At 35.5% G+C, this 23,949-nt stretch overlaps 1 protein-coding gene across 27 annotated transcripts in view; it reads left to right on the top strand.

The window, feature by feature from the left end:
• AHI1 (Abelson helper integration site 1) overlaps positions 1-23,949 on the top strand; it is a 287,061-nt gene that overhangs the window by 113,766 nt on the left and 149,346 nt on the right. For 26 of the 27 annotated variants that reach the window (XR_009558661.2, XR_009558660.2, XR_009558648.2 and 23 more), the window contains one exon: positions 6,805-6,860. The exons of the other annotated variant lie outside the window; for it this stretch is intronic. Coding sequence is in view for 9 of the 26 variants with exons in the window: in XM_030853394.3 (XP_030709254.2) it covers positions 6,805-6,860 (56 nt within the window). In the remaining 17 variants the exon portion in view is untranslated. The remainder of the gene's footprint in view (positions 1-6,804; positions 6,861-23,949) is intronic. 27 annotated transcript variants of the gene reach the window in all.

Here is a 23,949-nt window from a genome sequence, read left to right as displayed (position 1 = left end):
TACTAATACCTTGAACTCTTTATCTGGTAAATTATCCGTTTCGTTGGTTGTTCTTTCAGGTTTTTTTTTCTTGTTCTTTCATTTGAAACAAAAACTACGGTCTTCTTATTTTGTTTACCTTTCTATGTCTCTATGAAATTAGGTGAAACAGTTAACTATTGTGCTCTTGAAGAGGTGTTCTTGTGTGGGAGCATCCTATGTAGTCTGAATGTGCCCAGTGGCTTTGATGTTAGAGCTGGATCTGAAATGAGCAAGGGTCATGCCTTCCCCGAGGGTGTGCTGGCAGCTATCACCTTGGTGGGAGGTGTGGCTAGAGATGGAGGGGCTAGCGATGGAGCGGCTAGAGCTAGAGCCAGGTGTGAGCCTGGGCTTTTCCTGTGCTCATTAGGCATCACCACCATATCAGGGGTGGGGGTGGGTCCCAAGGAGGTGGAGCAGAAGCCCTGAGGGTCAGGTCCGAGCTTATTCCATTCACTTTAAGTATGTGTTCTCCCCACTCCTGGCAATGGCACCTTCTTCCCAGAGGAGAACAGTGATGGAGCAGGAGGAGCCAGAGCAGACACGCAGTCTTGGGCACATGCTGGGAAGGTCATGGCACACCAGTCAAGAGTTGCAGACCACTCCTGATCTGCTGCCTCCATGAGTGTCAGCCATGGCTGCCCTCACCCTGTTCACATGCAGTGCCAGGTCCAAGCCGGCTCCAACCCCTACAAGAGCCCACTCTCCTCAGCATCAGCACCTCTGCCCTAGAAGGAGCTGCACCAGAGCAAGAGGGGCTGGAGCAGGCACCTGGTGCAGGCTGGGTCATGCACTGAGCCAGTTGTGGGAAACTGGCCAGAGCCCCGTGCAGTTTCAGTCTGCTTCCTCTGCCTTTTTCAGGGAGTAAGCAAGCACGTGCACACTCTGCATGAGTGAAGTCTCGATTTCTTACAGTCCTCCTTTAGGTCCCACTGGTTTTCAAACCCACTAAGGGTACTCATCTTCCTGGTTTTGAACCTTAGGGCTGGGGTGTCCAAGATGTGGTTCAAACCCCTCACTCTTCAGGGAGGATCTTTGAGCCCCTGATATCCCCCTCTTCTTCTGTGTCCCCGCCTTGGAGCACAGGTCCCAACCTGATCACTTCCCCTCCCTTCCTACTCGACTCTGATCTTTCTTTACAAGCTTGGTTGTAGGAGAGTCTTTCTGCCAGTCTCCCATTTGTTTTCAGTGAGAATTGCTCCACGTGTAGATGGTTTTTTTTATGTGTTCATTGGCAGAGGTGAGCTCAGCATCTTTCTACTCTGCCATCTTGATCTCCTTCTGGATCAGATATTTTAAACATTAAAATCAAAATAAACATTCTGAATATATATATCAATTATGTTCAGCGTTCAGTAGGCCAGGTATAATTTGAAGTATTTTTTATGTTAATTAACTAATTTAACCCTCCCATCAGCCAGTGAGATGCATATTGCTTCCCCCGTACTGAATAAGGAAATGAAGGCACAGAGTGGATAAATAACTTGCCCAAGTCACACATCTAATAGTTGCCAGAGCCAGTCTTTGAATACATTACAGAGCGGCTCCAGAGTCAGGATATATTATACAAATAAATTGTTCTGTGGAATGGATTTTTTCCCTGATTATAAAGGAACAAAGTCTAATAGTAGAGATTATAAACAACTCATATCTCTGAACAGGGTGGTCATTTTATTATTATATATAATAATATTAATATTATGTATAATATAATAATATAATTATTGTTATAATTTAAAATTATTTTTAATAAACATAGTAGATTTATTGAGTGGTGCTATCAACATGTCAAATATAAATACATTCATGCATTAATTGTGGAGTTTTCTCTCATTTTTAGGAAGGTGTTCTAATCAATCCAGAGTGAGTGTTTTGATTTTCTGTTGGCTCTTTGTTTTAAATAATGCTGAGAAATTTTTTCAGTGAGAATTTTAAACCTGTTTACTCTGCTTATATGGAAGATTTTTCAATTTTCAAAAATCTAGAATCTTTTTTGTTTGTTTTTCATGACATTAACTTTTTTAAAGAGTCTGCCTGAGCCAGTTGTCCTGTAGAATAGCCACTGTTTTGATTTTGTCTATTTTATCATGATTAGATCCAAGCCAGACTTTTTTTGGCCATAATACAGTAAGTGATGTGTGCTTTTTTGCATCACATCAGGTGGTATATAATGTCAGGTTGCCCCACTATTGGTGTTGCTATATTTAGTCCTGGATCTTTTTCTGAGCATTTTAATACATTCTGTTGATCTACATGTCTACTCGTGTGTCATCCCCACATTGTTTTAATTACAGAGACTTTTTACAATATATATTGATACTTAGTATTTATTTTCAGTCATCACTCTTTTTTTCCCCAGGATTTTTCTAGCTATTCTTGCATAGTCTTCTATATGAATTTTAGAATCAACTTGTCTAGTGCTGGGACAAAAACTATTTTATTGAAATCACATTAAATTCATATATGATCTCAGAGAAAATTGGTCTTTATGTGATGTTACATTGTCTTAGAACAAGGGATGTCTTTCCATTTGTTCAAGACTACTTTTATGTCTTTCAGAAGTATTTTTACATTTTCTTCATACTGTTTTATGTATTTTTTGTATTTATTCAAGTATTTTCTCTTTTATGATAATCTTATAAATGAAGTATGCTTTTTAATTATATCTTCTAACTGGTTGTTTGAAAATGTAAAGGGTATTGATTTTTATATATTAAATTTTATATTATGCTGACTTTCTGATTTTTTAGTTCTCTTATTGGTTGTGTTAGTTTTAGCATTGATTCTTTTGGACTTTCTGGGTATAAATTATATTATCTGAGTAACAGATTTACTTCTTTTCCAATTCTTGAGAAGAGCTTGCAGTTTTCGTACAGACGTCTTTATATTGAATTTGGCAGGAAAGATCTTTGCCTTCTAAAATACTGTATTTTACTGTAATATAATAAATTGTATTTCATTTCTCTTAGCCATAGATAATCAAAGCATAATTCTCCCTGTGCCCCATATAGAGATTAATGGCAATTTCCAAAACTCAACTAGGATGCATAGTTATAGTGTTGCCTAAAACAAATAACTCTTTAGAAAGTTTCATAGAACGGAGGAGAGAGGTTCTCCTGTCCTTAGCACAGTGCCCTGTGCTTGGTGGGTTGCCCATAATCATTTGATGATGATACATAAGGTTGCTGGATATATGTTCTGGCTTCAGAATTTGGCACTTTGTTTGGCCTGCTTTGTTTTTGCAATAAATCTGATCATCTTTTTTCTTTCTTTCCTTTGATCATGGTCCTGACTTGAAGATTGGTAGGATTTAAGGAAACTAAAAAATATATAATTCTGCTGTTCCAATCAGTCAGGTACAAGTGGGGTATAATGTCATGTTCTGATTTTCCACAAAGTAAAATACCCAAAGCATCTCCCAAGAAGCATAAAATTTCTTCATTATCTTCTCCAGAGTGTATTAATGTCTGGAAAATTAGGAAAATTTTAAAACAATACATTTCAATTTTTTAGTAGGTTTAGAAACATTACCAAAGGAAGTAGTTAATTAATGTTTTTAAAAAGAGTCCTAGAACATGAATTCAAACATTCTGATGACTAATACACACAGTTAACACTGCATTGTAGAATATGAAGCCGGCGGCTATGGCATAGATTAATTCATTCAGTTAATATTTGAGTTAACTCTTGAGGGCCTTCTGTGTTTCGAGCATTTGGACCAGGCACTATGGATACAAAAGTGAATTAAATCAGATCCTGACCACAGGGGCTAGACAAACACACAAATGGGTCTGGAGGTTTGTGACTTAGATGCATGGGTTTCAGTCATGGTACTGCTGCTCCTTGGTTGTGTGACCCATCTTCTGACTTACTTTCTGAAAGCTGCTATTTCCTCCCTTTAAAATGGTGTTATCTTTGTTGTTTATTAATTAGCTGTCTTAAAATTCTTAATAGTTGTCAAGTTTTGTTTGTTTTGTTTTATTTTAATTTAAGAGATTCTCTAATTTTTCCATTGTTATCAGTGGCACTACCAGTCGTATAAGGTTATTTGCTGATCTTCAAGTTACTGAAACTCCTTACCAGAGTTTATTTTCTTTGCATGCTCATGGTTGTGGTCCCAACTATTCTGCTGGAGGTCTGAACTACAGCAAAAAAATGAAAGCAAACCTGTGCAACTCTTACCCCTGTGCTGAGGCACAGGATTAAGCTTCTCCTCTCAAGTCTCATCAGTTGCAGGTTACAGCCATCTCCCAGTAACTGGTCCTAGAAGCAAACTCCTCCAGGTGGATGGGCGTATAAGGCCTCTGTTTAAGGACCATTGTGGTCCATAGGATCTGCCAGGCCCTTAATGTACTACAAACATTGAACTGACAGATAATAGCCAGTTACCCAGAGGATTTATAGCTTCTGCTGGCTGAGAGCCCTCAGTGAACTCTGGAAAACCCATTTTCTGCCCACACCTTGAGAAGAGGCCTGTTTTCCATGCACAGCTCCTTGCTCAGCACCGAGGAAGATACAGCCCTCCCATTCCCACACCTTGCCTGACACACTGGCTCTGAGATCCCAGGGAAAAAAAAAAAACTTCATCTTCTGAGATACTGTCCAGCGTTTGCCATCCCTCTTGCCTTAGTCTTTGTAGGCCTCTGGAAAGGAGCTAAACATGATTTCAGATTCTAAAATCATTAGACAAAGTGAAAAAGAAGATGCTCACCTAGAAGATTAAGTGGCATAATTATCAAAAGATAAAAAATTATGAAGGTAAAAATAAAATGGGCTGCAGAATTAAACAAATAACAGAATAAAACTTCCCTGAGCAGGAGAATGATAAGATTCTGCAGATTAAAGGGCTATCAAGTCCCAAGAAAGATTAATAATAACAAAGACACACTTGGACATACCCTGGTGAAAGCAGTCTGTTGGCACAATTCCCTCTTTCAGGGGAAGTCAGTCTTTTTTCAGGCCTTCATCTGGTTGGATGAAGCCCACTCACATTATGGAAGGCAATCTACTTTACTCAAGGTCTGCTAACTTAAATGTCAGTCCCATCCAGAAACATCTGGAATGTTTGATCAGATAAAAGTGAAATAAAATATAGATTTTTGGGGGTAAAATTTACTTAAAATAGCAAAATATTTGGGGATGCTTTTCCTTAAGCTTATTCCTTTCTGTATATTCTCTACTGAAAGCTTAAACAAACATGTATGATTGTATTTCTAAATGATATTATTTCAGTAGCAATCTAAATTTAAAACTAAGCTTATATCGGGTTGGCCAAAAAAAGTTCGTTCAGGTTTTTCCATAAGATGTTATGGAAAAACCCAAACAAAATTTTTTTGGCCAACCCAATATCTTTAGAAAATTCATTTTAAAATTCTAGTTTTCAACACATTCTTATCCTGAAGTTGAAACTGTAAAACATGTAATTTTTTTCTTTGTACTTTCATAAGCTAAGGATGTAGATTTGGGGGTTTTTTAGTTTTTTTTATTTTCATCATTTTGAAATTACTTTCTAATTGGATAAGAATTTTAAAATCAGTAGTCAGCCTAGGCCTATTTTATGGCAGTCAGATTATAGTAGTGAGAACACATATGTAAGATGTTGCTAATTCCTGAACCCCGTGGTATGACCACTCTCATTTTAAAGCCAGTGTGTCGTGCCAGACTATTCTTAGCAGTTGCAGCTAGAGAGGGTTGTGAGAGCATGAGGGCTGAGGAGGTGAGGATTTCACCATTAGTTCTGTATACTTCAGTGTAAAGTCTTACAATAAGAATCAGCATTATTTGAATATTTTCAAAAATATTTTTCTTGGGTTTTAAAAAACTTTTCAAGGCCAGTGTTATCTAAGAATAAAAAATGAGTTAAATGCCTATAAATGAGAGGAACTAGTGTTTTGTTTCAACTAGGAATTGTGCTATTTGCTCTTAACAGTGCATTGCAATTCTCACTTCTAACCACCCCTGCGTGGTTAAGCTTTTAGCCTTATTTAACAAACTGTTAAACTACTCACATGTTAACTATTCACATGTTGGTCTGCTGATTGACAGAGATTGAAAAGTAAATGAGAGCCACACCTGTGTTCATTTTAAACTTGCGCTTGATTTTGAACCAGTATCTTTCAGATGAGATGCAATGTGTTACATCCTTAGAAGCTGTTTATTACAAAGAAATGCAGTAGAGGACATGGGGAACAAAAAGATAAATGTATACATGATAAAATGATTTTTCTCAAGGTTAGCAGTCTATGTTGTCATTTTAAAGGAGAGAATCAAGGGAACTTTTTTTTCTTCAGTACTCTGTGGTGATTGAATAAATAGCCAATTGTATCATAGTAGGAAATCAGATGATCAAAGAGAAATTCAAATAGATTTACTTTTTGTTTTTGAGAAAATAAGGAAGCGATTCTTTTCATAGACTTTGTGATATTTCTTTATGAAAACTTGATGACCTCAAGACAGAAGCAAAACTTTCATTGAAGAAATGTAGCAGAGGGAGATAATGGTATAATTTTTGAGCTGAGAGCAGAATAAGAGCACATCTCCTGCTATTGCTGGATGCCACTTGAATGAGGAAATTGGCTTAGCTCACCTTGAGTCAGCTCTCTTAGTTAGCTAAACTCTCCAACTGTTTCTGACCAAAGAATTCATGATACCACTTTAAAGGATTCTGCCATCCAAGGAGGCTTTTTTCTTGTAAGCTGTAGGAGTCATGTCTTGCTGACATAAATGTTTTCAAAATAAAATGTATAGGTATAATAAGCAAATATTCACAATCTTTTCATTTCACAGGGATTATCAGTATAGAAAGAAAGCCTTGTAACCACCATGTAGATACAGCACCAACGGTAAGGCAATCTATTTCTACATTGTTAAAACTGTTAAGAAGGCACAAAATAATACTGGTTATAGTGACACAAAATGCCATTGTAGAAAACTCTTGTAACCTACCTTTTGCCAAGAGTTATACCCCTTTAAGAAAATTAACCTTATGTTTTCTAATTAATCAAGATAACCTATCAATTTTTACTAAGATATAGGAAAATAAGATGCTGTATCATTTTTACAAGTACTTGTTTTATATTAATGTTATGAATAGAATGGTATTTAATTTTAAAATACTTTATACTTTTGATAAAGTACTGTAAGTCTTTATGCAAATTGATTTACACCCTTGTAAAAATGAGTATTATTTTCTGCACTAGCATCATTATTTAGCGTGAATGTTTTGTAATAGTGAAAGTAAGCCATTATGCTTCATTTCTCTCGTAGACTACTATGCCTTATTATTATAAAAGTGAAATCTAATCTTTTACCCCACTACTATTACTACCAGATAACAAAAGGCATTTAAGAATTATAGTATCTATTTACTATATTAAAAATAATTATAGAAAATAATATAAAAGGAAGACAAATAAATTTCCCTTTTAATCTCTGTATATAGTATTTGTATGTATGAAATACACTTCAGTCGCTGGTTCCCACTTGAAAGATTCACAAGAAATAGACTAGAGTATATCTCTTCACTAAGCATATTCTTGTTTCTTATCCTTTCTATATAATAAATCTTTCAAGTACTCCGTACAATTCAGCATTTCCTATTGTGAGAAAGATTTAGTAATATCTTTTTTAAGAAAATAAAAAAGTATTAAACTATATTTGAATTTTATTGATAATTAATATTTTCCTCACGGACAAATTGACTCCATTTTTTCTATTTGTTATAAATCTATATAATTGATTCAGCATGTTTGGTAACTTAATACGTGGGGCTTCAGAAACGACTGATGTTTGAGGAATTAATCATTAGCATAGTCATAAAAAGGTACATGGATATAGTGTGTGTGTTCCAGTTATCCTTTAGTAAGTATGCTAAAAGAATAGCCATAACATTATGTAAATTTTATTCATTAATATTAAAAATGGAAGGCTAGCAATTATGGAAAATTAATTATTTTAAGGTATTTGAATAATCTACTCATTTGACTATTTTATATACTTTTGAAATTTATTTTATTCCTGTAGGCTTTCCTGCAGCACCTTGTTTGCATTCTGGGTGTTTTGTACATTTTGGAGCTCAGAAAAGTGTAACCTGCCAGGTTTTTTTGTTTCACCCTGTAGGCTGATGGCAGATTCCCATGTGAATTAAATCATAAAATAATAGAACCAAATATTCATGAAATCATGAGAAATAATGGCATGAACAAACTTTACAGTAGTGCCCTGATCTCAACATTACTCCTGTGAATTAGGAACAAAATCTAATGCATAATAGTTTAGGTATTGTTGGTTTTTGGTTATGTTCTCCCAGTTGGATTATTAAATGGTGGCTCCTAATATATTAATAACATTTCTACTCTGTATAGTTGGTAAGTTTTAAAATACTTGGTTTATACAGATGCTCCCGTAACACTCATTAGATCCCCAGGTTTGACTTGAGCCAGTCTTCCTTTCTGATGTCTTTTTCTGAGCTATTCTCCTTCTGTCTCTTTACTATAGCTTAAGCATATTCAACAACCTTTCTCCTCTCCCCCATAGTTCCCCAGCTTGCTGACAGTTAACCTTGGCCCTTTCTCCATAACCTCTAAATAGAATCACAGGTCTGTTCATTACCCAATCTCTGCTGGGCCCCAGGACAGATAAAGTCTGATTTTCACAGAAATATAATTTTACCTAATTTTCATCCTTTGTGTCAGTGTGCCCTTATTTTCCCTAAAGGGTTTAAGAGAAGAAAATATTTAGAGATAAAAGAAATAGGAAAAAGTCTAAAAGTTTTACAAAGTGGGATGTTTGTGAGTTCAAACTTTGTACTATACTGGCTAAAAAGGAGAGAGACTCTTTGGGCCTGAGAAAAAAAGTAGAAGGGGAGTGGGCCAGGATTTCACAATGGTTGAGGCTCTGAATGACTCTTGTCCTCATACCTAGCCACCAGTTTCCAGCCTACCTCTCTACAATTCCTTTGGCTCTAAGTCCTACCGTGAATGGCTGGGGTCTAGGAGAGTGCTAGATGCTACTTACGACTAATTCAGCAAGGGAGGGAAGCAAGACTTTCTTAGGCCTCTGTGACAGGGAAAGATGTGTTTCTTGACGTTTCAGGTTGGAATGAACTTCTCTGTAAATATATGGTTATGATAGTTTGATCTTATAGCGTTATAGTGGGATGCAGTAGTGTTCTTTAAGTGAATATACGTTAGCCTGAGAACAAAACCCCTTTTGTCCCTTGGTTCTGTGTTCTTTCTCACTCTCTTTTTAATTTACTTTTTTCCCTTTTTTTTCATTTATTACATGAATTTTAATTTTTTGTTTGGAATTTTTTTTCTTTTTGACATAAATAATACCATATCTGTGTTTGAGGTTCCTTCAATAGAAAGCAAAACAGAATATCCCCCCATGGCATGACCCCCTCTACCAAAAAGAATCAAACCTTCCTGCTTAACTGGCTATAATCACTACTTACTTTTTTTTGCATTCAGAGCTCTGAATTTTGTTCATATCTAAGAGTATATTTTCAAGTTATTTTTTCAAGAAATATAAATTGAGAATTATATTACCTGAATCTGCATATTTTAAAATATCTCTCATTTGTCTTTGCATAAGACAGCTTGCCAGGGCTTTTAATTATTTGAATATAACCTTTTCCCTTCAAAATGTTGTGGAAATTGATCATCATTTTGCCTTCTGTCATTGAGTATTTCAGGAGAGACATTCAAATCAGTCTGATAGTTATTCCTTTGTATAGGTAGCATGTTTTGCCTGTTCCTGTATTACAGATTTTCTTTTATTTTCTTTATATGTAACGTCTTAGCTCAGATTTGATGCATAAACGTGTGGCTTTCTTTTCACTGATTTTTGGACTAAATGGTATTCACTCAGACGTGTTACTATTATAGGAAAAACAAATAAGACATCATACAATCATAATATTAGATTACATGAAGATAATTAGATCATGCCACTTTAAGAGCTGGTTGCTGCACCTGCTTATAGCCTCCAGCAAGTTAAGGATAATATCAGACTCAGATTAATCAGAGGTCATTGTCTGAACCCTGAAAGGCAGGTGTAAAAGTAAGTTAATAGTTAAATCAGCATAGGCTTGAGTCCCATAGTTACTTTAAATGGAGGACTTATTTGCAAACCAAAGAGAAATAGCAGCTAGCATAAGGAAGTCTTCCACCCACATGTCTGGTCTTTTCTTACTTTAGGCTATTACACAAAGGACTTAGTTAAAACATACCTGCCTTTTAGTGTACAGTCATATGCACAGCAGTTCCCATAGCTTTTCCTACTTTCTGGTGGAATTAAAACATGGTAAGCCATGTTGAATATATAAAGTATTTTTAGTGATTTGAGGAGAACTGTTTTTGAATTTCTTCCAGTGAAAACTGGTATGATAAAATTCAAATAACATCAGCATGGCCTATTGTGGTCAATCATTTTTGTAAAGCTTCTGCATTCCAAACCTGTAACCCTAACTTATACTATTTCTTTCTTCTTATTTTATTCAGTGATCCCACAACCCCCACTAATGAGAACGAATTTTCTTTTAACAAAGGGATTTTTTGTCAGTTTATAAAATTACAGCTTATGTTTTCGTAGAGGTCTACACATCTACCACAGCAGGTTGAAACAAACTCCTGCCTGTCTCATCAGAATTATACCAGTTATGGAACACTTTTGCCATCTGTTAAAGTGTTGCATAAATTATTAAGAATTAAAATATCCTAGCTTGATTGGAAATTTAAATGTTGGTTCATTATTCTTCATTGTTATAAGACCAGTTTAACAAGCTGTTCATTCATTCTGCGGTTACACTCCTTCTAGGTTTTCTAAGGGCTTGATTGATAAATTTTTGTCACATGATTTTTCGTCAATGGTAAACTTTACTGTGTTTTAGAGTATTTTATTATTATGAAAATATATCTGAGATGTTTGTGGTGTTACTTGCCCTTAACAGTAAACTTATTCATAAATGTACATACAAATTAAACTTTATTCTGAGCCTCTTTTGGATTATATGATTATGGATTATATGATATTCATTCTACAGCATTTTGAGTTGTTTCTGCTGTTAGATTATTATCATTGTTTAGCCCACTCTAGGTTCACAAGATTGCTACATATTGCACATTAGTTTAATAAATGTATACATATGTTTACATAAAATATGTCTTTCACATTTTAACATACTGTTGGGGACAGCCAATCTAGAATTTTCCGGGAATTCATAGTATGTAAACTAGGGTGAATGTGCCCCTATAAAACTCATAAAATAGAACCTATGGCCAATCTCTTCCTGAAGGCAATTGTAGGGTGGAGAGGGAACTGATAAACTATAAGCTTTTATAACTTGTCATAAAAGAATCTGTTTTCACGTATCAATAAAGTAGCAATTCAGAGCAATTCTATTGAAATTCAAATGTAAATGCAATAAATTCATTCTTTTTTAAGACCACTTGTGAGTTATCCATAATATAATATTTTTCTTAAGTATTTGCACATTGATTTTTCTCCAGATATTGTAAATTATGAAGCTTATGTTGATTTTTCCCATTAGCATACTCTGCTGACATTTGTTTTTCTCAGGCTTTTTTCCACCAGTTCTCTTTTGACTTTGCTAAATTTCTCTACCTGAGAAAGTTTTAAAATTCTGAAAGTATCATATTACTGGAGGACTATAACATAAGAGTGGCATAATAGGAATTTATTTTCTAAATTATCAGCAAACATTAGGTGTACGGTGCCCATAGGACAGTACAGTATCAAGTGCTGGGTAGGTGTGGGAGTGGTATGGGGGAAAGCAGAAATACAAAAAAGTATAAAACATGCTTTGTGTCTTTGAGCAGCTCTTGGTCTAATTAGAAAAGTGAACTGTAAATAGTTAAATCTCAATACATGAAATGGATAAAAGTTCAGAGCAATATAGTACAGATGTCATGTCAGCAAGGCAGCTTGTACTCAAGTATAGGAATATGGGATGGGCCTTGAGTGCTTTAGGAATTCCCAGGGCTGTAGTGATTTGGGAAGGCTGTTTAGAGTATGAAGGTGCTAAACTGGATCATAAAGGACAGATGGGATTTTAAAAGGAATAGGATGTTCTAGACCAGAGTAACAGTGTGACAGAAGATCACAGAAGGAAAGTACACAGAGTTTATAGATGGAGACAGTTTGCCTGAAGCAGAGCATTTCAGAACATGAGATAGATTAAGAAAAGGTAATTTGGGCATGATTTATAAAGATCATTGGATGTTAGGTAAAAAATTAAGACTTTATCAATATAAGCAACAGTAAGGCATTTGAGCATGAGAATAAGATGATCAAGGGGTAATGTTTTTAAAAAATTAAAATAAAAGCAGCTCATGAAATTGCAGGTAGATGGAGATTAGAAGAAAGTAAATGATCTGTGAAGCTACTATTAATCCACATTCAAGGTGCTAAGCGTCTGGATAAGGAAGGGGCAATGAGAAATCTTTATGAGAAAGATTTGGAAATTGGAACTGATGATAGAAATTCAAAAGAAAAAGAGGTAAATGATGGCTGGAGACATAGGTTACTGAGAAAATGATGACTCTTTTAACAGATTTTTAAAAAAATAGGGACGAAGGATGATTTTTAGAGAATAATAGATTCAATTTTAGACATGTTAAATTTCAGGTAACCAGAAGCCATGAACAAGTAGAAATGTTCAGTAGAGAACTGAGCATATAGGCTTGAACCTCAGAAAAGAGGATGAGTTTGAAGATCTAAATTTGTTGTGTTTGATAGAGCCACACTGAACAGCTCTGGGGTCCTGAAGGGAGATCCAGTGGTCAGAAGCCTCAGACCTCGGTTGTGGGAAGTCCTGTGTATCATTATAAGCGGAAAGCAAGCAAACTCTTCACAACAGGTGTCCAAAGGCCCCATCCAGGAAAGGGGCAGATATCCAGTCTTTAGAAAAAGCTCAGTCAGGAACCAGTCTCCTCTGACTCACCTCCCAAATTCGTTCTCTGCAGAGTTATTTATCCAAGGCATAAATGTGATCATATGTTAAAGATCTTGTGGTACACCCCATCTCCTACCAGTTGAAAGCTAAGCTATTTAGCATGTGTTCGGAAGCCTTCTGCTACCTTTGTAGACTTATTTCCAACTTTTCCCCAATACTCAATGCTGGCCACTCGGAGCTACTTGTAGTTCCCTAAACATGTCTAGTCTCTCGCATTGAGGAGTAATTTTAGAAGAGGGCTTAAGAACACTGAGTCCAGACCAGGTGTCCTGGCTTCAAGTCCTGCTTTGGCCACTTTTACTCCATATGACTTCAGGCAGGGTTCTTTACCTCTTTGTCTGCAAGTGGGAGTGATACCTACCTCAAGGATTGTTGTGAGGGATAAATGAGTTGAGACACATTCCACTCAATATTTTTCTGTATACCAGATATTGAATATTATTTCACCACAAGAGATGGCCAGATAATATGGACAAGAACATATCCCAAGCCTGAGGTCAAGAATCAAAGGGAGGACGCCGGGGTCCCAGCTAGGGCAGGGACACTGGGAACAAGGGAATCTGATGAAGGTTGCCGCAATGACCTGCGTGTCTCTTGACCAACCTTCTTTCTTTTTCTCTTTTCATTTTTTAAAGTGTGTTTATGTATTTATTTATTTATTGCATATTGTGACTGTCTCCTGCTGTCGATGCAGAAATCCAGTTACACCAAGACAACAAGCATATAAACTGGGATTGTCTTGGGCAGTCCTAAATGTGTGATCCCTTTATTCATCGATTCTGTAAGTCGTGGCAGCCAGGGTGATCTTTTTAAAATATAAGTCAGAATGGGTTATCCCTCTCCTCATTAACACTCCTCAGTAACTTCTCCTTACTTGTAGAATAAAACCCAAACCCTTTCCTGGGGCCTACCAGGCCTTGCCTGATCTGGTCTCTGCCTACCTCTTCAGCATCACCTTATGATACTCTTTGCTCTGAGTTCCTGGAACACAGCCAGCCTTTCTCCTACTCACCTATCAGCTTTGAACATTTGGTCTCTCTGCCAGGAATATACACCCCCTTTTGCATAATGGGCTTTTTCTTTAGATCCCAGTAAATGTCAGCTTTTCAGAGGATCTTCCTTCACCATTCTATCTGAAGTAGATACTCCCCACTTAGTCTTTTTATTGCACCTTTTTTTTTCCTTCTTAATACTTATCCCAATTTGTAATTTTTTTGTTCAGTTATTTTCATGTTTATCTCTTGTCTTCCTCGATAGAATGGATGTAAGTTTCATGAAAGTAGGGACCATGTCTGCTTGAGTCACCATTGCTTATAGACTGTCAGTAGATACAGCTTAAATGAATCAATGAATATAGGCTGAAACTATAGAAATAAAAAAGCACAGAGCTAGACTGGACTTCGGGGATGTCCATATTCAGAAGGTTGGAAAAAGAGCCCTCACAGAAAACAGACAGAAAAGAGAGACATAGGAAGTCAGGAATAGTGTAGCATCTTGGAAGCCAAGGGAGTCTAACTGGAGGTTTTGTGCCATCATAGGTAGTCAGAAAAGGTTGGGGGAAAGGAAGCTAGATGGTAACATTAGGAGGCATGATGAACTGGAAGCAATTCGGGAAACCTGTCATGAGAGGAGTATGGAAAGTAGAATAGCAGTTAACTTAGCCTTGTGTGTATATTGCTGACTCATTTCACAAAAGAAAGTAATGTTTTGCCAATAGGGCTGCCATGAAAGGAATCTATGTAGAATGTGAAGTAAATGTTTCTTTTTCCGTGCTCTTCAAAAGTGAAAAATTAAGCTTTAGTATTTATGCAACATTATTACTTTCAAAAAATTTCTCAGATGGAAGGAAAAATTCAGGAACATAAATGGGGAGAAGGATGCACACTGTATTTTAGCATTAGACAGAGGAGTAGAGTTAGGCAGTTGTAGCAAGATTCCTTACTAAGTATTTAAAACTTTTCTAGTTGGTAAAATGAGGAAAGTTGAAGAAGTTGATCTTTTAGGTCTCCTTTGGGTCTTTTTCATCTGCTCTTACTGTTCCAGGACAACATATTAAAGAAGAAAAACTAAGCAAATTTCTGATAGTCATCTCTTGAATGCTCACTCATCATTTCTCTCATTCTTCCTATTCTCAGGATTCAGTTAGAGTTCACCCATATATTATACACAGGGCAGTCGTGTCCACTGGGTTGACTAACAGATTGCCTATCACCACCATTGCTATTGGAAATTTCATGCTGCTTAATTAGTAGACGTGGGTTAGTTGTCTTCAGTAGATCAAAAACTAAACGTGGGTTAGTTGTCTTCAGTAGATCAAAAACTAAGTCCTTTCACTACAGACCAAATCTCTCCACCTTCATAAGCCCAGGGCTTGGTGAAATGATGCCAAGCAGTAGGTTATGGTGTTCAGATAACTGGTGTAATTTAGCCAGCAGGGGTTAGAGAGCATGTGCAGTACAGTGGGGAAGAGGAAGGGCACTGGTCTGGCTGCCTAGGATTCTATTGAAAGAGAAACCAGTAATCTTTTTTGCCCATTTCAATCTCTTTCACTATCTTTCCCAACACAAATAAAGTCGTGTTCAGTTACACAAACTGGTGGAACTTGAGGAATCGGCTAATCAAAACTGTGAATCAAGAACAATTCAAAAGTGCACAAATATTCTAAAACAGTACATCTGAAGCATTAAAAAAACTAAAGAAATTAAAATCATTCCATTTTAGACTCTAGCTGAAGTACTTCCTTACTAAAGCTCTAGTGAGATGTCTAGAAGTACGAACACATGGTTCCCATGAGACCTGACTCCAGAGGAATTATTTTGGTCATTTTTTCCCCTGAGAGCAGCAAAAAGAGCAAGTGCTGGAAGGGAGTCTGCTTCCTCAGGAACTTAAACTGGGAAGACAGGAGCCAGAAAGCAGGAGCTCTGTTAAATGCCATAAGGGGAGGTGGTGATATGCCCCACCCAAAACATTTACTTCACCCCCTAACCTGTTTCTTTGGAGTAGTACTTACTGTCATTGTAAGTACAGTCTGTGTTTCTGTAATGCAAATTAGGCAACGTGCAGTTAATAAATAGATGAATGATGTCAATAAGATTGCAGAAGATTTATTTATGCATGTTACAAGTTTAAACCCATCAGAGGCAGGCTTTCTCATAATCAAATGGAAAGACTGAGTCATTTTAGAAAAAAGCTGAAATGCCTTTTGCTAATGTCTAATTTAGTAGCTTCAAGAACTGCTAATACAAATGAAGAATTGTTTTGTTTGATGAAATCTAAAACCTGATTGGGTTTTTAATTTTGATAAACTGGTCTCTATTGAAAGGAAATTCTTTCATGGACCTGACTTACCCGTAGTGCTGGGTACAGATGCCAGCAAAGATTTAATACCACATTAGTACTTTGATTAGGATTGTTAGTTTCTTTCAGCACCCTAGTTACAAGTTCCATAGATTTTAAGTAGTCTGCAACAACTGCATTTTTATTTCATAAGCCTCATTCTACAGAATGCAAGACTTTATAGCAGAAAGGCCTATAAAAAATTATGGAATTTTGTCTCCCCTCGTAAAATGTAAACACCGCTAAAAGAGGGGTTTTCCATGTTCTTGTTCAGCACTGCAGTCTGAGAACTGTCCAATACCTTACACATAATATTACTAGCTATTATATTACTGATATTCATAATGATCCTGAATCTCTAAGAATAAGTTAATCATAATTATATCAAACTTATTTAACTTTGTTGTGAGCATCAATGATACACATGTATTGAATACCTACTATGTTGCCAGTGTATCTTTATATCTACTTTCTTTTCATCTGTATAATCTTAGATAGGTATTATTATCCCCATTTTATAAATTATGAAACTGAGGCACTGAAAAGTGAAGAGTCTTCACTAGGGTCACACAGATCGTAAATATAGAGCCAGGAAATTCTTTTCTATTTAATTAACATGTTACCTAAGAGCCTCTGGAGTTCTTGATATTTGCCAAAGACTACATTATCTGCTAATAATGGGATATTTTGATAAGTGTATTGAGACGTTTCTAATCTCTACACATTTTTAGTCATTTAGCTTCAACGTATGAGAAGGATGTGTCACTGGTTACAAAAAGAAGTCCCCTTGCTTGTGGATACGGTCTTTCGTGGAAAACAAAAAACTACTTCTGCCTTAGAAACACTGTGTTTTCATAATTACTCGTTTTGTGCTTTACCTACAAATGATTAGTACCTTGGTTTTACTCTGCTTCTAGATCGTTATAGAACAAATCAATTTCCTCTGCTATAAACACAGCTCTTGAGATGCTTGAGAGTGTCTGTTTCATCTTGACATTCTCTTTTTTAGACTAACTCTATCCATTTTCTTCTACTTAATCTATACTGATTCCGTCCAGTTTGTTCATATTCTTTGGAAAAGTGACATCCAGAACTAGATTTAATATTCTAATTGTGATACGAAAAATAGTGATATTATTGGTTTCTATAATCTGCATACTGTGTTTGATATTGAATTATGACCTACCGTAACTTCTTGATATTTTAAAGATTTACTGTCAAGACCTGTCTTCCCGTTATTTACCTACTTATGCCTCAGTATCCTCATCTCTAGAATGGAGATAATAATAGTACCCTCCTCATTAGTGCTGTTTCCAGTACTGAGTACAGTGTCTAGCACACAGTAATCTCTCAGCTTTCCACTATTACCATTTAACCCTAAGTGCAGTGGTCCATTTATCCTTGCTGAATTTCATCAGTTTATTTTTGACTCATTTTTCTTTTGAATGCTGATTTTTTTCAGCCATGGTCACTCACTCCTGAACTCTGTAACATGAACAAATTTTATAATGCCCCTTATTTATTGTCTTTATTCACAACATGAGGAAAATACTGAACAATGAACAAAATCAAAAAGGCAACAATTTCTTTACATGTGGTCAATTTAAGTATTTATTTATCAACAAAATGCCTTATAAATAAAAGTCATTTTGGGGGGGGATGTTATTGTTTAAAAGCAATTTCAATGTTACATTGCATTGTCCTTTAGCAAAGCATTTACTTACCTGTCTTTAAAAATAAGATTTGGTGATTACTTGAAATTTTCCTTTTAATCAATATAAAATTTGATCCCTGTAAGGAAGCATTGAATATAGTACATAACAGAAACCAAAACTTGAGTTGATCATGCCATAAAATGAAGCAATTATTTAGAAAAACTTTTCAGACTCATCATTTTATGGAATATTATTTTCCACTTTGGGAAAATTTAATCAAAAGTTATCAAACTAGTCCTCTATTCTTCCTGCCTAGATGGGCATTTGCCATCTGCCACTCCAGATGTTCCATAGATTCTTTTCTTACCTTGATAAATATCCACGAGTTTACCAGGTCTCTTCTTCCCGTGATGCCCTTTATCCTGCCATCTTCTCAGCGTCCCCAGGGATCAATCTTTGGCAGAGATCATAGTGCAGCAGCCAGTAATGCAGACACGTCTTGGTATAACCACATTATTGGGTCACAGATTAGTTTAATGCATAAAGAGTAAGTAAGATAAATCCCTAGAGGGAACGAAACTTCTGTGTTTTTAATTAAACTTCATAAACTTTTCTTGTCACCATATCTCTGCCTGGTAATATGGCAACATGAGCAGACTTTTCTGAGGACACTTTATGGATTCAAAGCTTATTTTGCCAAACCTAGAAATAAATTTTCTTTTCAGAATGGAGTTGGAGTTAGTAGATCTATATTTTTTTTGGAAAATATGGTTACGTTTATAGTACTGCAGAAATATTTTACTACAAAACGCCATTCCTCTTTGATAAAGAACTTTAGGAGTTGAGTAATAACAATCATACCTCTAACATTTATTGAGCACTCACTATGTACCAGGCACTGTGCAAAGTGTTTTATGTAGGATATCTCATGAATATCATAATTCTGTATCATAAAAGTATCATCATCATCACCACCATCATCATCATCATTCGCCAGTAGGGAAACTGAAACATAAAAGGTCTTTAAGAGTCTTTTAGAAACATTTAAATTAAATGTGTTAATGCATTATGGTAGATGAGCCAAAAATATTAAGAGCAGAATAAGTTTATATGATTAAACCATTAAACTCAAGTGTCACTCAGTGGCACAAGGCAGATTCTGTGGAAACTGGGAGCAGTTCAGATAGTATTAACAGCAATTAACACTTATAAAAACAATTTTTAGTTTTAAAAACCCTGCTTCATGGTGTGTATTATTTCATCTGATCTTTGTATCATCACTGTATCTTGTAATGGCATTAGGCAGGGGTGGTAATGAAGAGAGTAGACAACTGAGCAACACTGGTAGGGCTGACCAGAATGACAGCCAAGAAGGGTCATGAAGACCTTGAGGACAGGACGGCCAAATACAGATTCCTCCCTCTTCACCATCTACCATGGATGTTTTCTAAGAAAGCCAACTGCAGAATTTTTTTCTTGGAAAACATCCCATCCACACACCAAGGAGTTTTAATCAGATATGGTTTGGGGTTAGTGGATAGAGTCTTAGATTTCCTCAGAATAGTGGCACTTCAGTTCTCAAAGCTGTGGGGTGGGTTAAAGACACATAAGTAACAGAGAGTAATCTGGATGTGAGAAGGGGATCTTGGGGTTTGGTGGGAAGAAAGGGGCCCAGAAGCTGTGGTTTTTCTAGTGCACTGGCAGAGTCACCTGTGACCTTGAGAAAGGAAATTGCAAGCACCTGTTACACTTCAAACTATGCTACCCACATGCCACAGACAGCTGTTTGAAGAACAGGACTAAAAAGAACAGGAATGAAAAGGTAATTGTATCACCCAAGAATGAGGTGATTGGGCTTTGTCCCTTCTTCCTTGAGACCTACTTGTAAAACTCACTGTACACACCCAAGTGTCAGCTGGTACCTAAGCATGAATGACTCCTCAGTTGATGTTTCTAATCTTAATTATTCTTTTCTTTCTCCATTCTACTAGAAAAATCTTCATAATAAATACTTAGGCTGTTAACCATTTGGGAACCAAAGAACCTGAAAATGAGTGCAGCTCAATAAAATTCCTGTCTTTCCTGGGACTTATATTGGGCCTTTCCACTTTAATCTTCTGTCACTGGTGCTACCAACTGCTTAGTTCTTACTGACAAAACCTTGGTAATATATTAAGCTTATCTATTTCTCTTATGTACCACATGTATTGCTTTCCTCTTCTGTTATATTTCCACAGTCTAACCTCTTTTGTCCACTTCCATAGCCAGAATCAAGACTCCCCTCTCTGACGTGAATCGCTATGGTCTCCACCTCTGTGTTTTTGCTTGTATCTGTTCCTTTCTTCTGACTAACCTCACCTTCCATAACCATAATTTCTATGATGTTCTTTTTTTATAACAGCTTTATTTGGATATAATTCACATAGCAAAATGTTTACTCTTTTAAGGTCTACAATTCATTGGGTTTTAGTATATTCATAGTTTTGTACACATCATCAGTGTCTAATTTTAAAACATATTCCTCACCCCAAATAGAAATATCATACTCAGTAGTAGCCACCCACCCCCCTACATTGCCTTCTCTCCCTAGCCCCTGGCAAATACTAATCTACTTCCCATCTCTGTGGATTTGCCTATTCTGGACATTTTGTATAAATGCAGTCATATCATACGTGACCTTCTGTATCTGGCCTCTTTCACTTAGCATGCTTTCAGAGATCATCCATGTCATAGCATGCATCAGAATCTCATTCCTTTTTATGGCTGAATAATAGTCTATCATATGGATATGCCACATTTTATTTATCCTTTAATTCATTGATGAGCATTTGGGTTGCTTCCGTTTTTAGCTGTTATGAATAATACTGTGCGCACATTTACATACAGGTTTTTGTGTAGAGAGACATAGGTTTTCAGTTCTCTTGGGTGTATATTTAGTAGTGAAATTGCTGTGTCACATGGTAACTCTGTATTTAACATTTTGAGGAACTGCCAAAACGTTCTCTAAAGTGCCTGAACCATTTTACAATCCCACCAGCCAAGTAAGAGAGTTTCAATTTCTCCACATCCTCACCAACACTTGTTACTGTCTTTTTTATTATAGCCAGTTTATTGAGTGAAAAGTTATATCTCTTATATCTCCTGATTTTGATTTGCATTTCCTTAATGATTAATGGTGTGAACGTCTTTTGCAGTGCTATTTGTATATCTTCTTTGGATAATTTATTCAAATCCTTTGCCCATTTTCTAGTTGGGCAAATTATGTTCTACTATATAATTGTATAAATAGGATATATTTTAATGACTGTGTTATGTATTTATGTATGTATGTATATATGAGAATCAGATCTTATTATACCAAGGGTAGCAATACAGTTTTGTTTTTAGACATGGGGTTGAAGTTAGCACATCTACATTTAATTTGGAAAATAGGATCACATTTATAGTTGCGGGTGTCCTATAGAAATATTTTTATTTTAAAACACCATTCCTCTGTGATAACTCAAAGAACTCTAGGAGTTGAATAATAATAATAATTATACCTGACACGTATTGTATACCTACCATGTGCCAGGAATATAGCATATAAATATATATTATATAAAATCAACTGTATAAATTATGTAACTCATACATAAATATAGATATAATATAGATATATTCATATTATTTATATCTAATGGGGTTTGTCTTAGTATTGACTTGTAAGAGTTCTTTATATACTCTGGATACAAGTCTCTTATCAGATACGTGATTTGCAGATATTTTCTCCTGTTCTGTAGGTTGTCTTTTTCTCTTTCTTGATCATGTCCTTTGAAGCACAACATTTTAAAAAAATTTTTATGAAGTTCAATTTCTCTACTCTTTTCTTTTGTTACTTGTGCTTTTGTTACCATATCTAAGAAACCATTGTCTGATCTAAGGTCACAAAGATTTACTTCTATGTGTTCTCAGAGAGTTTTATACATTTAGCTCTTACCTAGGTCTGTAATCCATTTAGAGTTAATTTTTATATATGGTGTGAGTTAGGGATGTAACTTTATTTTTTTGCATGTGTCTATCCAGTTTTCCCAGCACCATTTATTGAAAAGACTATTATTTCCCCATTTAATGGTCTCGGCACCCTTTTCAAAAATCAGTTGGCCATGAATGTAAGGGCTTATATCTGGACTCTCAATTCTATTGTGTTGATTCATTTGCCTATCTTTATGTCAGTAATCCACTGTTTTAATTGCTGTAGCTTTGTAGTAAGTTTTAAAAGCAGAGCTTGTCCTCCAGCTTTGTTCTCTTTCCAGATTATTTTTCTGTTCTAGGTCCCTTGCATTTCCATATGAATCTTAAAATCACCTTCTCAGTTTCTGCAAAATTTTTAATAGGGATTATGTTGAATCTGTAGATCAAAATGGAGGATTTTCATCTTAACAGTATATTAAGTCTTCCAATCTAGTAACATGGGTCTTTCAATTTATATAGGTCTACTTTAATTTCTTTCAATGACATTTTGTTTTTATTATGTAAGTCTTAGACTTTTATTTCAAGTATTTTATTCTTTTTGATGTTGTAAATGGAATTGGTTTTATATTCAGACTTTTCATTCCTCAGGTATAAAAATATAATTGATTTTTTTATATTCACCTGTATTCTGCAACCTTACTGAATTTGTTTACTACTTCTGTAAGATGTTCTGCAGGATTTTTTGTAGATTCCTTGAGATTGTCTATACACGAGGTCATTTCATCTGTTAATATAGTTCTACTTCTTTGTTTCCATCTTGATTCCTTTCTTTTTCTTGCCTAATTTACTGGCTGGAATCTCCAGTACAGTGTTGAAATAGCAAGGGTGAGTGTCTGTGTCTTCTCTTGCTCCTAATCATAGGGGAAAAGCTATCATTCTTTGACCATTAAGTATGTTGTTAGCTGTGTGCTTTTGTGAATAACCTTTATCAGGTTGAAGCAGTTCCCTTATATTCTTACTTTGTTGAGTGTTTTTATCAGGAAAGAATGTTGGATTTCGTTAAATGCTTTTTCTGTATTTATTGAGATGATTATATGGGGTTTGTCCTTAATGCTATTAATATGGTCTATTACATAGACTGATTGTTATATGTTAAACCAAACTATCATTTCTGGGATAAATCCCACTTGTCATGGTGTATAATCCTTTTTATATGTTGTAGATTCTGTTTACTAGTATTTTGTTGATGTTTTTACATCAGTAGTCATAAGAAGTGTGTAGTTTTCTTGTCCAGCTTTGGGATCATGATAATACTGACTTCATAGAATGAGTTGGAAAGTGTTCATTTCTCTTTTATTTTTTGGAAGAGTTTTGTAAAAGATTGACATTATTTCTTCTTTAAACATTTGGTACAGTTTGCCAATGCTGCATTCTGTACCTGGGCTTTTCTTTGTTGAAATTTTTTAAATTGTTAATTCAGTCTCTACCCTTAAGGTCTATTCAGATTTTCATCTTCTTCTTCAGTCACATTTAAGTTGTCTCTTTCTAGGAATTTGTCCCTTTCATCTGGGCTATTTAATTTGTTAACATACAGTTGATAATAGCACTCCATTATAATCCTTTATATTTCTCTAAGGCCAATAGTGATATCTTCTCTCTCATTCCTGATTTTATTAATTTGGGTGTTACCTTCCGCTCCACCACCCTTGGTCAGTATAGCTAAAGTTTTGTTAATTTTCTTGATCTTTCAAAGAACCAATTATTGGTTTTGTTAATTTTCTCTATTCTTTTTCTATTTGTTATCTTTTATTTCCATCCTAATATTTATCATTTCCTTCCTTCTACTTGCTTTGGATTTAGTTTTATTTTTCTAGTTTTAAAGTATAAGGTTAGCTTATTGATTTGACTGTTTTTTCTCAATTAAAGCATTTACAGCTATAAAATTTCCTCAGATCATTGCTTTTGCTGCTTCCCATACATTTTGGTATGTTGTGTTTATCTTTTCATTTA

This window comes from Globicephala melas, chromosome 14, assembly GCF_963455315.2.
Source record: "Globicephala melas chromosome 14, mGloMel1.2, whole genome shotgun sequence".
Taxonomy (NCBI): domain Eukaryota; kingdom Metazoa; phylum Chordata; class Mammalia; order Artiodactyla; family Delphinidae; genus Globicephala; species Globicephala melas.
The sequence above is the reverse complement of the archived record's forward strand: the minus strand, read 5'-3'. Positions and strand labels throughout refer to the sequence as shown.